We start from the raw sequence: 16,573 nt of genomic DNA, 5'->3' as shown, positions 1-16,573 counted from the left end.
CTGCACTTCTGTACGGAGGTTTACAACTGTTCCTCCGTAGAGACTGGACTGGTTGCCACACGAAATCCTACGTACATCCAGGGGGGCAAGGGCAACCCTTTGGCGGACGGAAAAGTTCGAGGCCGGGGTGGCAATATAGAAGGCCAGGATGAAGCGTTGAGTGTCTCAGATATCGGGATGCATGGCGCACGGGAGGGCTCGTCGTGGCGGTGATTTGACAATAGCAGCGAGAGTGGAGGAACTCATGCAGCGAGACTCCTGTCCAGAACGATTGGTAACAAATGGTACTGAGCCGTACAAGAGCCCCCGGGAGCCCACATTAGGGCACGATCATGCTTGTTTCGGGCCTAGTCGATACATGCTTGCTGCCGATGCCAATGTCAATCTGGACCCACAGCCGCCGACCAGCTCCATTTGGCACAGCTGCGAGTGGCCGGACGCGCCAACCACGCCGAACGCCTCTTTCGATTCTTGTCTTTTTCCCCTGCGCACCCCGTCGTCTCCATTGCGTGTTCCTGCCTCTTGACCTGTGTGTGTTGACTGCCAACTTCATCCTCCACTTACTTTTTCTCTTCTTCATAATATCGCAGTCCATCGTTGCTGCTTCTTGCCTGTCACCTTGCACTGTCGACCTTGACATCCCTCGCTTTTCTCGGGTCGCGCCTTCTGTTCCGAAAGAGCATCAGTCACTGGAAGCTTCACCCTTGAATCGGAGCTCCGTGGAACCCATTCGCTTGCAATCCACACAACTTCTCCTTACCAACCCAGAGACCATCACAGTCTTTACGTCTGATCTGTAGTATCGGACCTCTTCGTGCCTGTGGCCTTCATCTGATTAATACTGCATTCCTGGTACGTGCTCACCAAACACTCAACTGTTAGCACCAATCTCTCGGCCTCAAACTCATCCACAGCGACCACTCCCAGCTAACCCTTTGCAGTTTTCGAACAGAACATAGATTCGCAATGGCTTTCAAGAAGTTCATCCTTCCCACTCTTGCCTTCGCCGGCGCTGTCATCGGTACGACCCCTTTGAAGCATCACTCCACCACCGTGCTGCACAGTACTGATAAGATCAATAGCACAAAGTGACGACTGCCCTGATGGTCCCTCGGTCGAGATCTCGAGCTCGTCAGATGCCCAGGTGCTCGCCAACTGCGAGAGATATGACGGAGATATCATCATCACCGAGGAAGCTTCCGGCACTCTCCAGATCAACGGCGTCCAAGCCATTTCTGGTGATTTGAGAGCCAACAATGCTACTCAACTCACTTCCATCTCTTCTGACCAGCTCAACTCGATTGGCGGCGTCTTCGATCTCGAGCGTCTGACAATCCTGTCCAGCCTGCAGTTCACCTCCTTGACCAACGTCAACGGCATCAAATGGATCTCTCTACCCGCTTTGCAGTCTCTCAACTTCGGCCAGGGTATTCGTCGTGCCAACAACGTCGAGATCTCCGATACCGCGCTCACCAGCCTTGACGGCATCGAACTCGAGGCTGTTGGAACCATGAACATCAACAACAACAATTACTTGGCCGAGGTTGATGTCAACAGCTTGAGCAACGTTACCCGTGGCTTGACTTTCGCCGCCAACTCTCGTGACCTCAAGATTTCTCTCCCCAACCTGGAGAGCGCAGCCAACCTGACCTTCATCAACACCTCCGATATTAGCATGCCTTCGCTCTCTGAGGTCGGTGGCTCCATGGGTTTCTACTTCGGCAGCTTTGAGGAGTTTGCTGCTCCTAACCTGACCGAGACTGGCAACGACATTGCCTTCGTCTCGTGCGGCAGCCTCAACAACCTGTCTTTCCCTGAGCTTACCACCATCGGTGGTGGTTTCCTCGTCGCCAACAACACCGAGCTTGAGGCTGTCGACCAATTCCCCAAGCTCAAGACTATTGCCGGTGCGCTGGACTTCCGTGGTGTCTTCGAGAAGTATGTCTCTATCTCTCATTCACTCGAACTCCGCTAACAGTCGTCAGTGTTACCTTCCCCGCTCTGGGAGATGTCCGTGGCGGCGCCAACGTCGAGTCTAGCACCCAGGATGACACTCTCTGCAATGCTTTCAACCGTGCATCGGACCGTGGTATCATCAAGGGCAAGACCTCGTGCAAGGTTAACGAGGCCAACTCTCAAACCAACGGCAGCAGCACCTCCAGCGGCGGTTCATCCTCGAGCTCCTCCAGCGCGGCCGACTCATCCATCTTCGACCCCAGCGCTCCTCTGACTGGTCTCAGCGCCATCATTGCTGCCATTCTGTTCATCTAAAAAGCAACGGGTACTATGGGTGTTATTTGCTAGGGGATCGTCTAGACTACCTTAATACGTGATGGACTCGCGCATATCTCGCGCCTTGTTTGTTTCCGAGCACATTGAGCGGAGGTCTCTCTTTTGAAACGAAACACGTCGAATTCCAGTATCGACTATGGCTGCGTTGGGTCGGTGGACATGCCCAACCAGGCTGCCAGCGTCTCCTCGAGAATGTTTGTGGATAGGCATAGAAATGAATATGGAGTTTTCCGCTTATAATTTAAGTTGTGTGTCTTTCCAGCAGACGCGAGGTTTCTCCCGTTTCCGTGCTCTGCATAACCTCCAGGTCAGCCTGCAAGTTGTAAGGTTGTGGCTGCTTCAGAACCCGTCCCAGACACCGCGAGATTCGACGTGCCGTAAGCAGTCTCCCAATACTACACCGCAGGCATGGGCAACATTCATCTTGCGATTACGTTTGTCTCTGACATTACGCATTACTCTCTTTCCAGAATCAGTGTCGCTAGCCGTGTTGGTATTCGAAGTCCTGTCTCTCTCTGTGCTGCACTATTGTTCTATGACTACTACTAGAGGCCAACAGGGCTCGGCCGTGTACGCTGTCTCTACTGCTTGCTTGCTTGCTAGCTAGCTACCAGGTTCATCGAATAATCAGCATTGTGTGTTGCTGGGTGATATGGCTGTTGCATGTTGGGCCACACGCACCCGGCCAGGCAATGTGCGTTTATATTCCTCAACTCCTCGTCCACAACACCATGATCGTGAAGTTATAAAAATGTTCGCTGCCTCCTCGTTGCTTGATCGTCCGCCTGAGAGCAAAGTCCGCTTGCTTCTCATGCATGAACAATCCATCATGTAGCGAAAAACCCAAGCGAGACGCACGCAGGTCCATTACAGAGCAGCGCAGAGCATGGCACATTCTCCAATCGAGCCGCAGAGGGTTGGCATTGATGGGAACACATAACCTTCGTGCGATTACTACTATCTGACTGGCCATAGCCAAAGTTGACCTCTGGAGATGGCGTTCTACTTTTCCTAATGTAAATGCTCCACGTATATCATCCAGATCGCGGGTCCTATTCGAAAAATGCTCAAAACGATTCCGAATCTTTTTTCCGCTGCTCGCTTGCTGGCGGGTGATGAGACAGCCCAGGCGCATATACAAAAAATCTCCCCCAAAATCTGCCAATGCGAAAGACGCCAGACACATAACCGCTTGCCGCAGATTTCCCCCATTCCCATGTCATCATTATACACATCTCTCGCGCCTCACTCATCTTTACATATTGGCCAATTCGCTATCGATGGCGCGATCCAAGAACTGTCTCCTCTCCCCCGCGGGGACCTCCAGCTGCAGGCGTTGCTCCACCAACGCACGCACCTGCTTCTTCGTCACGCTGTCCAGGTCAACCTCGCCGAGGACAGCGCGCACGGCGTCGACGAGTTCGCCGTCCGTGGGGCCGTTGGTGCCGGGCCCAGCACGGAAATCCATAGTCGAGGCCCGGCGGTCGTCGGTGTTGAGGCCGAGAAGACTGGGACGCGATGCGCTGTAGGGTATGCCTGACGCATAGGGGCTGCGCGGATTGTCCTGATAAGGTGGCGCGGGAACGCCGCCGGGGAGTTGTTGCTGGCTGCCCAGGCTGAGCATGCTCATATTGCGGCCGTGCAGGCTGTTGGGCTGGTCGCGGAAGGGTGTCAGGCCTGTCATGGTGCTGGCGCGGGGGTTCATTCCAAAGGGCATTGGGGACTGAGGAGGGGCCATGTATGGGTTGCTGTGCATACCCGGTTGCGGGAAGCCGGCGAGGATGGTGCTGGCCGGCTTCACGGACGAAAAGGTGCTGCGCATGTCGTCCATTTCCATCATGCCCGGGTCGTCGTGGTAGTTGGCTTGGAAGCCGCCTTTTTCGTGCATGATGCTTGTGCCGTTGTTGGCGTTGCCGCGGCGGCCGGGAAGATTGTTGGCCATGGCGTAGTCGTCCCAACGCTGGAGAGGGATGGAGCGTGGGTCGAAGCCCTCCTCCGTCGTGGCGACGACTTTTTTGTTGCCCTTTTCGCCGATGACGACACGGGTGTTGCCCCAGGAAAAATCGTCTTGCTTCCAGAAGGAGTAGATGGGAAGAATGAACGAGTAGACAGGGTAGGCAAGAATGTAGATGATCATCCAGCCAACGTGCTGCCACTGGCGCTTGAGGATGAAGATGATGGCCTGGAGACCATATACCACGGCAATCATGATCAAAGACAGCAGAGGAAATTGACCAGTGCCAGTGGCGACACGATAGATGAGGTAAGCCAGGTAAACGCATGTGGCGGGCAGAACAATAGTTCCGAATAGATCAATGAAGACAACGAAACGCATCGAGAAGCAGCAGAAGCCGCAGAGTTCCTTGATCCAGACGAGTTCGGCCAAGTTGTGAATGGTTGAGTTGATCCATCGTCGTCGCTGGGAGAGGAGAACAGACCAACTCTCGGGTGCTGCTGTTTGGGCATAAGCGTCGGGAACGAATTTGTACGACATGCCGGGGAAGTGCTTCATCATCAGGGTGGTGAGGTAACGATCTTCACCAAGAGACAGCAGATTCTTCTTGTGAAGCGTGTCGACCTCGCAATCGGAGTACTCACCCACCACTTTGTCGGAGATGATAAGTGGGCGTCCTTTGTCGGCGGTTCGTAGTCGGTACATGCAGAAACTGATTGCGTTAGTATTCCGATATCTAGCAGATATGCAGGTGGACTTACCATCCGGGAAGACAGGTGACACTGCCAAAGAGGGATTCGAAAGCCTTGGCCAAATGATGGGAGATGTAGTACTCGTAAACTTGAATCATTGTCCACCAACTTCGGTCCTCGTTCTCAAGACTGGTCTCACCACAGATGCCAGCGATCCTTGTGTTGTTGGCACAAGAAGCAACCAGGCGGTTCAAGGAGTCCTCTTTGACCATGGTATCGGCATCAACCATCAAAAGGTACTCGTACAGTTCCGGATCAACACCAATAATGTTATTGATTTGATGAAACATCTCGAGTTCGAGAGGTGACATTGGGCTGCGGTGATGGACGCGGTTCAGGAACTGGAGCAGAAGGATCTGAGAGTCACGCTTCCCACGGTTGCCGGGTTTGGATTTGGTTTGCTCAGACTCTTTGCCAACCTTGACAACCACAATGTAAGGAACAACGTTCCCTTCGTACTCGTAGAGACCCGAGTAAACCTTTCCATAGTTGAGCTGCTCGTTCCCGTTGCCGATAGACCTGAAGGGTAGAGCGGGGGGATCGATCTTGGGGTCAACTCCAAGGATGTCAAGGACGATCTTGGGTGTAGGTCTGTCGTTACCACCACCGACAATCATGCCGTCGCATACAACGAATATAAGCTTCCTCTTATTGTCGTATTGCAGAGCGGTAAGGGAATCTAGTGACTTCCTGAGATGGTCTTCGCCTTCAGTATAGGCAGGAACTTGACAAATGACAAACTTGTCCTGAGGAGCGGGACGGCGCTTTGAACCAAACTGCAGTGCGGCCAAGAATTTGGCACCAATAACTGTACAGAGAATGACCATAAAGGCAAGCAGGATGTAATCGTTGACTTGGCACTTGGGCTCGTCACGAAAGTCCGTTCTGCCAACGTAGAATGCGTTGTTCATACAGTTGAGGCTGTTCTGGAAAGGCACACTGGAGCCCCAGAGACTCGCAACATTTTCACCGGGATTTTGCTGTACAATGTCGGTGACATCCTCAGGAAAGAACTCATACGTGTTGTAGTTATCCATGACGCCCAGGGTATAGAAGTAGTCGGTCAAGTCATAGATCTTTTCGTCAATCCTGATCCACTGACGATTGTCTTCCTTTGCTTCCTTCTTGATACTACCGATTGAGACAACCAGGTCTCCCTTGTAGTATTCCTCGATAGCAGGCAAGAAGGTTTGATCGTACCAGTTCTGGCTTCGCAGTTTACTTGTCGGATTTGGTTGGAGATTGCCAGATGTGTGGATAGCATTTGGGTTCTCAACAGCGTCTGACGCATTGTGCTGCAGCACCACAGTATCGTCATCCACGAGTCCAGGGCAAGCTAGGTTCAGTGGAGGCGGGAAGTAGACGTCGAGATTCTGGCCAGCGAATGGCATCATCGCGTCCCGGGTAGTCTTGATATCGGTGTCACTGTGTTGTTCCCGAGCGAACTTTGTGATGTCGTAAACCTTGCCGTGTATGCTGACGTAGAAGTCGTCTTCGCCTTGGTGGTAGCCAACTTCCCTTGCATTCCAGGCCTTGTCCATATTCGGACACAACAGCTTGCCGAAGAAAATGATGTAGAAGATGATGGTAGCATTCATCAGGAAAATTAGTAGCACGAGCACGACCTTTTCACGCCATGCTAGACGCACATCAGGCCTCTTCATCCGACCGACGAACCTCAGGAGCACGGAAGGGATCCAAAACGTAACAGCCCAGACAAGAGACACCCACATCTGGCGGCCAAAAGTGGTCCTCTTGGTCTGAATGTCTCGTGGGTCGCCAAACTCTGGATCTAACTCGCCGACATATCGACCAAGGTCAGGATCGTAGTATAGAGTCTGATCTTTATGGTCGTCACCCTTGGGCCCCAAACCATAGTCGCCTCCAACTGTATGTACCGTTCGTGCCATCGTTGGGGCGACAGATCTGGCTCGATCGTTGGGCATGAGCAGATTCTCGCGACTGTCCTCGACGCTCATGGTATCCATAGGAGGGAAGAAGCCACTGGCATTGTTCGGAGGGTTGGAAGAATATCCTGTGGCAAACGGGTTGGCTGTTTCGTAACCCGCCTCTTCGGGCTTGAGGTCTAGCATGGATTCGGCTTCCCACCAGGCAGCTTCCCTCATCCAGACACGCTCCTTGCCAATGACGACTTCGCCATTGGTCCAGCCACGCTCAAGGATGAAGTTCTCCACGCCATCTGTGCCTTCTTGGCAGCCCAGCCTTGAATAACGTGTTACAAACTCGTCCACATCGAAGTCTGCAGTGAAGTCGATATGCTTGTTGCGACGATTGGCCCACTCGGGTAATCTCCATGCCCTGAGCTGTCGAGAGACCGCTCCTGCCGACCAAGCAGCAGTTGAGGAGGAGATGTTGGCCAAAGAGCTCGGCGCATCGTCAGTCGGATGCAGAGAAAGCTGGTACCAGATTCTGCTACTCGCGAGCGAAGTCGCTAGATCGAAGCGACCCTTGACGCCGAAGCTCATACCTTCGGCTTCAACTGGGTAGAGCAAAGTTCTGAGAAACCCGCCAGCCTCGGCTTCGGCCCCAATCTTTTCGAGAACGCCCTGACGCTGATCGCGGTCGTGGTCGCGTTCGCGGGCAGCGGGACCTCCCGTGATGCCCAGATCGGCCTCCACTTCAGCCACGGCGGCTTGCATTTCCTTGAGAACCGAATGACCCGCGGTGACAATTTCGACGCCATCGTCCTTCATCTCAGAGTTGATACCCGTAGTGTCATCGAAAATGTTTCGGAATGCCACAGCCTTTCCCAATGCCTCGCCTGGAATCTCGATAACAGTCAAGCTGACCTCGTCACCAGGCTGGGAAGCCGAGTCAGGAGTACCTGCACCTGCACGAAGTTCCTGAGCAATTGCCTCATTGGCCTTGGAGAGAACCCAGTCAACCAAGGCTTCATACATGCCAGCGATGAAGACCTCGCGGTCTTTGGTGTTGCAGCTTTGAGACAAGACTTCAGGTTCCAAGCCAATAAGCCCTCCGACATCTTCACAAATCTCTTCCAAAGCATCCGAATCGAGCAAAAAGCCAGTTGTCTCCCCTAGCTTCAGCAGGCCGGCGAGCGACGAGAGAAGCCCACGGAAGGCGGCACCTCTGATTCCAATGGCCTTCAATGCAGAACGCATGTCTTCAGCGGCTGCGGCATCATCGGCTGTGGGAAGATATGATGGTGGGTCGTAAGTGCCCGATTTGCTGAGCAGAGTATATTTAGATGCGTGCTTCAAGCCGAGGAACTCGCGTTCGGCAGGTGTTGAGGCAGAGGACAAAAGGTAGTAGAAGACATCGAAGGCTCGGTAGCCTTGCTCTGCCGGAATGTTGGTAAGTCCTTTGCCCACATCAATACCGGAAGTTGAAAGTGCCAGGGAAACCGAGTTCACCTTCCCTACAAGAGTGACATTATAGCTGACAGCCAGGGAAGAATGCCGTCCGGTAGATGCATTTTGAGGCGTGATGCAATGCAGAAACGGTCGGAGCGCGTTGAGGGCCGTAAATGTGATTGAAGGAGTCTCGAGGGGCACCAGTTGAAGGAACGACGTGAGTAAAGACGGTGTCGAAGGATGAAGCGAGCCGAGAATGATACATGCATCCTCAGCACGTCTTCTGGCATGTTCCCAAGCTCGACTGGCAATCTCGACATCTACTGTCCCGCCGGTCCTTCCCTGAGCGTCAGGGTTGATTGCGGTCAGCCAAGTGTTTACGGATAGGCTCGTGCTAACATCGAGTTGATAGGTCTGCCCAGACGTATAGATGGCGTGAAGAGAGTTCAACAGCGTTGTCGTCGAGACCTGCGTGGAATGCTGAGGGGCTGTCCGAGGCCCTCCTACAGCTGAGGAGGTGTTCGAGTATGTAGAGTAACGATTCGCCATTGTTGACGGCGTGGCGCCCCCTGTCGGGCAGGCTCGCCAACAGGGCGTAATAGATCGTGGATAGCAGTCACACCAAACAATTGGCCACCTCTTTGATCAATATACTATGTTGTCTCTTTAGAAGTCCCTTATATGCAGGTAGCCGCCTATAGACCTGGGCACGAGGGAAATGGTCGAGGAGGGGAGATTAAAGGGGTGGGTGGTGTTGAAAGATCAATTGCCGCTGGAAATGGACGAAAGCAACGCAGTAGGCACGAAACGCCTCTCTGCGAATGAACAGAGCGAAGGTGGGTGTAGGAGAACGAAAGGAGTAGGCCGTAGTAGATACCATGAGGAAGTATCGGGTGTTGAACGAAAATGGCCCATGTGGTGCAACAATTCGAAGCCCGTAGTTCACGGTAAATACCTGTCAGACCAAAACTAAGCAAAGATGCGCCTCCAGCCGGCCTGGTTGGGGTCAGGTTCGAGGGGTAAGCTTCTAAAACTAGGAGCCTAATGCAAGGAGGCCTCCAGACCCACCAATTGCGGGTCGTCCACAGCCACCTGGTCAGCCATAACCTGGGCAACCAGAATCCCGAGGCTGCGGACACGTCTGTTACCAGGACGGATCAGGGCGAGCCGCAGCTATCGTGGTACATGGGCCTCCTACGTCTACCATTATTGCTGGCCGCCGACCAGCAGATGCCCACAACAGTGATGCGATGCTTGATTTTGTCTTCCAATCGATCTAGTGCAGGAGACATGACCTCGGAAGCCAGCCTTGTTCGGTCAGATCTTCATCGGGTCGCTGGAGTCCGCGGGCCCTAGTCTCAGATGTCTTGGGCAAAATGTATGTCTCAAACTTCTCGTGCGCCTCGATTGGCCACCGTCTGGAGCATACTGCAGCCCGCTGCATATTTCCGCCGCACGAATTCTTTTGCACGAGGACAAACACCGCAGCTGTTGGCCGCCAACACATGGCAGGTGGTGAGCAACTTCGTTTTGGAGTACTGCGGCCAACCTTTTCGTGGTTCCAATGCCAGACTTGACCGATCAATGTACGAATGGAGACGAGATCAATTTCTGGGGATGGCTCTGATAGGTCAGACCAGGCGATCCCGTCTCCTGAAGTCAACACGGGAACCCAGAAAAACTTTCGGCAACGCGTCGTAGAGTCCGGCGGATCGTCGACTCATCGTTGCGTGGAATGTTCGTTGGGTCGTGAGTGGCAAGTCCTGCATATATTCTTGTATACCGGTAATAGACAATCTGCTTAGCGAATGAAAGAGAGTCGTCGATGTCTCGCTACTGATGAAAACGATGCAAAAAACCGGGTCGGGAGTGGCCAGGCCCCAGACCTCGATTTAGAGCTAGGCGCTGCGCCGCAGTCTGGGTAAGACCTTGACCTTCTGTAATGTATTGTAATTACGGACGCGTCCGAAAATCCCCCCTGGTGTGCTTGACAACAACTTCGACCCATCAGTTTTTGGCAGGTGCGACCTATGCTGCTGCGCTCTCCTCACTTTCTTCCTTACACAGCAGCATCACCTTTCATGTAACACTGTCGTTACTCCTTTATCATTCCCAGTCTCTCGTTTTGTATTCAGGAGCGCCACCCAGAGCCACACCCAACACACCTCCGCTCCAGACGTTCTCCTCCGAGACCCTCCTCGATTCGATGCGTTGACCCTTTGACTCACCCGGGAACGGTTCGACGACCGCGTCCGTTGAGAATACTGAACCCATTGTTGCTCACAGGCTCAGTGAAAAACGATGGCTGCCTCGCACTTAAGCATGAATCTCCCAGCGAGCCAGCCTGCACATGCTCAACCCAATTTACCTGCTTTGCCTCCGCACCTGCAGTCCGACACACATTTGACTGCTCATCTCGCCAGTCGCTTTCATGTTTCTCTACCAACAGCAAAGCTCTCCTCTCAGGCGCTCATCTGTCTGAATACCTACACTTCCGCATCCAGGGGCCCAAATGGTGGGAAGGATGGGAGTGCGGCGGCTGAGGCAGAAGACCTAGCAAGACGTGCCTGGACGAGACTTGGTACCAGAGGCGAGGACCAGTCAGTCATCTTCTTTGGAGAGTCTGGCTCGGGCAAGACTACCATTCGTTCTCACTTGTTGTCATCTTTCCTCGGCCTCTCTTCGACACCCCTTTCCAATAAATTGTCCCTGGCTGCCTACGTTTTCGATACACTCACGACCACAAAGTCTCAAACGACGCAAACGGCTTCGAAAGCCGGTCTGTTCTACGAGCTCCAATACGATGGCTCGTCGACAAACCCTTTGCTCATAGGTGGCAAATTGCTTGACCATCGCCTGGAACGCAGCAGAGTCACCTCAGTCCCTACTGGCGAGCGAAGCTTCCATGTCCTGTATTATCTTCTGGCCGGTACAAGTGCAGCCGAAAAATCACACCTTGGCCTTGACCAGTCGGCTGGTGTAAGGACTGGGGGCCCAGGCCTACATCGGTCTGCATCGACAGCGCAGAAGAGATGGAGGTATCTTGGTCACCCCACACAGCTCAAAGTCGGCGTGAATGACACTGAAGGCTTTCAACATTTCAAGACTGCCTTGCGAAAGCTCGAATTCCCAAGATCGGATATTGCAGAGATCTGCCAGGTATTGGCTGCAATTCTCCACATCGGCCAGCTGGAATTTGGTGTAGGTCAAGCCACGACCACCGCTGCTGAGGAGAGTGGTGGCTATTCTCATGAAGGCGGCGAGAGTGTGACTGTGGTGAGAAACACCGAGACGTTGGGTCTCGTGGCCGCTTTCCTGGGGCTTTCTGCCCAAGAGCTGGAAGAGTCGCTCCGCTACAAGACTAAGACCATTCATAGGGAGCGCGTGACCGTCATGCTCGACCCCAAGGGCGCGCGGGACAGCGCGGATGAGCTGGCCAGAACTCTCTATGCTCTCCTGGTCGCATATATCATCGAGTCCATTAACCAGCGGACATGTGCAGCCGAAGAAGCTGTGGCCAATACTATTTCTATCATCGACTTTCCTGGATTTGCCGATCAGCCTTCTACGGGGTCTGTGTTGGATCAGCTCCTGAACAATGCTGCGTCGGAGAGTCTGTACAATATCTGCCTCCAGAGCATCTTCGAGAAGCCGGCTGAGATGCTGGAGCGGGAAGAAGTTAGCGTGCCTGCTACCAGCTACTTCGACAATTCGGAAGCGGTCCGAGGTCTGCTGAGGCACTCGAATGGGCTTTTGGCAATTCTAGACGACCAGACAAAACGCGGCAGATCAGACATGCAGCTATTGGAGAGCCTACGAAAGAAATTTGAGAACAAGAACAAATCCATTACTGTCAGCAGCTCAACCTCTGTCATTCCTGGAAGCAACTTCGCCACCACGAATTTGGCAGCGTCGTTCACCGTAAGACATTACGCTGGAGAGGTCGAGTATCCAGTCAACGGGCTCGTTGAGTCGAATGGCGATACTGTCTCGGGCGATCTCATGAACCTGATGAGATCCACCAAGAGTGACTTTGTCGGCAACTTGTTCGGTCAAGAGGCGCTCAACACAGTCACGCACTCAGCAGACAAGACTGCTATAGTTCAAGCACAAGTCAGCTCGAAACCTTTGCGCAAACCCAGCATGGCTCGTAGGAAGCACGATCAGCTTGCACGCCTTGCAAGCCGCAGGGCCGACCGTTCACCTGAGCCGCAAGATACAGAGTCGCAGACTGGTGAGACTGGCTTGAGACGAACGAAGACAAGTGCCGGAGGTCTTTCCCACGGCGCCGCTTCTCAGTTTCTCTCTTCATTGGACAACATCAACAAATCTTTGACGGGCCACAATGTCAACAACTACTTCGTTTTCTGTCTCAAGCCAAACGATCGCCGCATTGCCAATCAATTTGACAGCAAGTGTGTCCGTCAACAAGTCCAGATCCTCGGCATTGCTGAGATCAGCCAAAGGCTGCGAACTGCAGACTTCAGCACCTTCTTGCCCTTTGGCGAATTCCTGGGATTGGCCGATGTGGACACTGGTGTGGTGGGGAGTGATGCTGAGAAGACGCAGCTTGTACTCGATGCGAAGAACTGGCCTGCCAATGAAGTCAAGATCGGCACGACGGGCGTGTTCTTGAGCGAGCGATGCTGGGCATCCGTTGCTGTGACTGGCTCGCAAGCTGCACGTTTCTACGGCGTTGACGAAGACGGCATGTCTGTTGGGACGCCAGGAGGCAACCCGTTTTCCGATTCAAAAGCTCGTCTGCACTCTTCGGACAATACTCCCGGCGTTGGTTCATACATCTACGGCGATGAGACCAAGGGCGGTGGCTACTTCGGTAGCAAGGAAGTGGACTCCAAATCTGAAGCTGGTGCCTCTGCTTTCCACCAAGGAGACATGTTCCGCAACATGGACACCAAAGAAGAATTGGCTGAGAAAGGCAACAAAAAGAGGATGGAAGAAGTCGATGTCCTAGACACCAGCGGCAAGCGAAAGCGCTGGTTATTCCTGGTCTACCTGCTCACATGGTACATCCCGGACTTCACCATCAAATGGATCGGCCGTATGCCCCGCAAAGACATTCGAGTGGCCTGGCGAGAAAAGCTGGCGATCAATCTCCTCATCTGGTTTTCCTGCCTCTTCGCCTGCTTCTTCATTGTGGTGATGCCCGAATTGATTTGTCCACGGCAGGACGTCTATTCGGCTGCAGAACTATCGTCTCACAATGGCAAAGGCAGCGCATCATCTTACGTCTCTATTCGGGGCGTCGTGTTCGACTTGGGTGCATTTATGCCAAATCACTATCCCTCGATTGTCCCCACGAAGGATCTGGAAAACTATGCTGGCATCGATGCGACAGGCCTCTTCCCAGTTCAAGTCTCGGCGCTATGCCAAGGCAAGGACGGTCGGATAGATCCCTCCGTGCAATTGGACTATACAAGCACCAACACGACCGGTTCTGCCAATGTTATCAGTGGCGACGACCCAAATCGCAGGTATCACGACTTTAGGGCATTCACCAATGACCCCCGCGCAGATTGGTTCTTCGAGCAGATGATGATGCTTAAGGGTAACTACTACAAAGGTCACATCGGCTATACACCTCAATATGTCAAGAAACTGTCTACGGAACAAAAGTCTATCGCTATAATCCATGAGAGGGTCTATGATTTCACCACCTATATTCAGGGTGGTAGGACTATCAAGGTCGCGGAAGGCGAAGATCTCCCCACCGATGTAGACACCAACTTCATGAGTGATGCTGTCGTTTCACTATTCCAGCAAAGGTCCGGGCAAGATGTGTCAAGATACTGGGACGCTCTTAGCATTGGGGCAGCCGAGAAGAGCAGAATGCAACTCTGCCTCGACAACTTGTTCTTCGTTGGCGTCACCGATACGCGAAACTCGGCCCAGTGTCTGTTCGCTCGGTACATTCTGCTTGCGATCTCTATCCTGTTGTGTTCAGTCATCGGCTTTAAATTTCTTGCGGCTCTGCAATTCAGCCGGAAGACGGTGCCAGAGAACCTCGACAAGTTCATTATCTGCCAGGTGCCTGCATACACTGAGGACGAAGACTCTCTTCGTCGCGCCATTGATTCTGCAGCTCGCATGAAGTACGATGACAAGCGAAAGCTACTCATCATCGTCTGCGATGGTATGATCATTGGTCAAGGCAACGATCGCCCCACTCCTCGCATCGTCCTAGATATTCTAGGTGTCTCTGAGACTGTTGATCCGGAGCCATTGAGCTTTGAATCCCTCGGCGAGGGTTTGAAGCAACACAACATGGGCAAAGTCTACTCCGGCCTGTATGAGGTTCAGGGCCACATCGTTCCATTCATGGTTGTGGTCAAGGTTGGCAAACCTTCCGAGGTATCACGTCCTGGCAATCGCGGCAAACGAGACTCACAAATGGTTATCATGCGCTTCCTCAACAGAGTTCACTACAACCTGCCGATGAATCCGTTGGAGCTCGAAATGCACCACCAGATTCGCAACATCATTGGCGTCAACCCCACATTCTACGAATTCATGCTACAAATTGACGCTGATACCGTTGTTGCGCCTGATTCGGCCACACGAATGCTGTCGTCGTTCCTCCACGACACCCGAATCATTGCGGTATGCGGTGAGACTGAATTGAGCAATTCCAAGTCATCGATCATTACTATGATTCAGGTGTATGAGTATTATATATCGCACAACCTTACCAAGGCGTTCGAATCTCTATTCGGATCAGTCACGTGTTTGCCTGGTTGCTTCAGCATGTATCGAATTCGGGCTGCGGAGACTGGTAAGCCATTGTTTGTGTCGAAGGAAATCGTCCAGGACTATTCGGAAATTCGAGTCGACACTTTGCACATGAAGAATTTGCTTCACTTGGGAGAGGATCGATATCTGACAACGCTGCTCCTCAAGCACCATCCGAAGTTCAAGACCAAGTACATCTTCACCGCTCACGCCTGGACTATTGCACCTGACAGCTGGACGGTGTTCATGTCTCAACGTCGTCGCTGGATCAACAGTACGGTGCACAACCTTATGGAGCTGATCCCACTGCAACAGCTCTGCGGCTTCTGCTGTTTCAGCATGCGCTTCATCGTCTTCCTAGATCTTCTTTCGACTATCATTGCGCCTGTGGCCGTTGCTTACATTACATACCTGATCGTTTTGCTGGCGCTCAATTCGTCGGTCGTGCCGTTGATGGCGTTCGTGCTACTTGCGGCCATCTACGGTCTCCAAGCTATCATCTTCATCCTTCGACGAAAATGGGAGATGATTGGATGGATGATCATCTACGTCCTTGCGATGCCTATTTTCTCGCTCGGCTTGCCTCTGTATTCATTCTGGCACATGGATGACTTCTCGTGGGGTAACACACGTCTGGTCACGGGTGAGAAGGGCAAGCAGATTCTCATTTCTGACGAAGGCAAGTTTGATCCCGACTCCATTCCGAAGAAGAAATGGGAAGAGTATCAGGCGGAGCTTTGGGATGCCCAGACACAACGAGACGAGACTAGATCTGAAGTTTCCGGTTATAGCTACGGCACAAAGTCGTACTATCCCGCCGGATCTGTCTACGGAGGAGGAGCGGGAGACCAGCAGCAACTGCTCGCTGGATCTCGTTCGGTCTCTCAGCTTGACATGCGTCCAAGTATGTATGGGATGCCGACTGGGTACAGCCAGTCTCGCATATCGTTCGCGCCTTCAGAGATGCTCGGCGCTCAACCAGCAAGATCTGTGGCAGACATGGAGATGGCCGATCTTACTGGCTTGCCGACTGACGACATGCTTCTGAACGAGATTCGGGAGATCCTGCGGACAGCAGATCTGATGACGGTCACCAAAAAGGGCGTGAAGCAAGAACTGGAAAGGCGTTTCAACTGCAGCCTCGATGCCAAGAGAGCATATATTGGAAGTGGTAAGTGTCAATCGATCCATACTGAGTGATATTGTCAACTAACATAACTGCAGCAACGGAGGCTGTTCTGTCTGGCCAGCTGTGACCGAGATGACATTTGTTAGATGAGCGTTCGAAGAGGTTGTACATGTGCATAGCAATCACGACGAAATGGGGGGCGTTTGAGATGGCCATGCTACAAAGCACAGCAAGGCATGCAGGATATGCCCTTTGCATTTGCTGGAAAAGATCTGGTTTGCGTAATGTTGTTACGGTCTAGCATAAAGTGAAGTTGCGACGAGGAGCAACGAATTAGCTAATAGTATATTAACAACATCTT

At 52.8% G+C, this 16,573-nt stretch overlaps 3 protein-coding genes across 3 annotated transcripts; 2 read left to right on the top strand and 1 right to left on the bottom strand.

The window, feature by feature from the left end:
* Positions 1–966: 966 nt before the first annotated feature.
* HMPREF1541_00251 (uncharacterized protein) lies at positions 967–2,271 on the top strand (the record flags this gene model as incomplete). The annotated part of the gene is made up of 3 exons (XM_008712557.1): positions 967–1,021; positions 1,083–1,938; positions 1,986–2,271. The coding sequence occupies 3 exons, from the start codon at positions 967–969 to the stop codon at positions 2,269–2,271; spliced, it is 1,197 nt and encodes a 398-aa protein (XP_008710779.1).
* A 1,276-nt stretch (positions 2,272–3,547) lies between these two features.
* HMPREF1541_00250 (uncharacterized protein) lies at positions 3,548–8,882 on the bottom strand (the record flags this gene model as incomplete). The annotated part of the gene is made up of 2 exons (XM_008712556.1): positions 3,548–4,958; positions 5,008–8,882. 2 exons carry the CDS (start codon positions 8,880–8,882, stop codon positions 3,548–3,550), a joined length of 5,286 nt encoding a protein of 1,761 aa, XP_008710778.1.
* A 1,752-nt stretch (positions 8,883–10,634) lies between these two features.
* On the top strand, positions 10,635–16,283 carry HMPREF1541_00249 (uncharacterized protein; the record flags this gene model as incomplete). Its single annotated transcript, XM_008712555.1, has 1 exon — positions 10,635–16,283. One exon carries the CDS (start codon positions 10,635–10,637, stop codon positions 16,281–16,283), a length of 5,649 nt encoding a protein of 1,882 aa, XP_008710777.1.
* Between the last annotated feature and the right edge of the window lie 290 nt (positions 16,284–16,573).

Source organism: Cyphellophora europaea, assembly GCF_000365145.1.
Source record: "Cyphellophora europaea CBS 101466 unplaced genomic scaffold supercont1.1, whole genome shotgun sequence".
NCBI classification, from domain to species: Eukaryota; Fungi; Ascomycota; class Eurotiomycetes; order Chaetothyriales; family Cyphellophoraceae; genus Cyphellophora; species Cyphellophora europaea.
The sequence above is the reverse complement of the archived record's forward strand: the minus strand, read 5'-3'. Positions and strand labels throughout refer to the sequence as shown.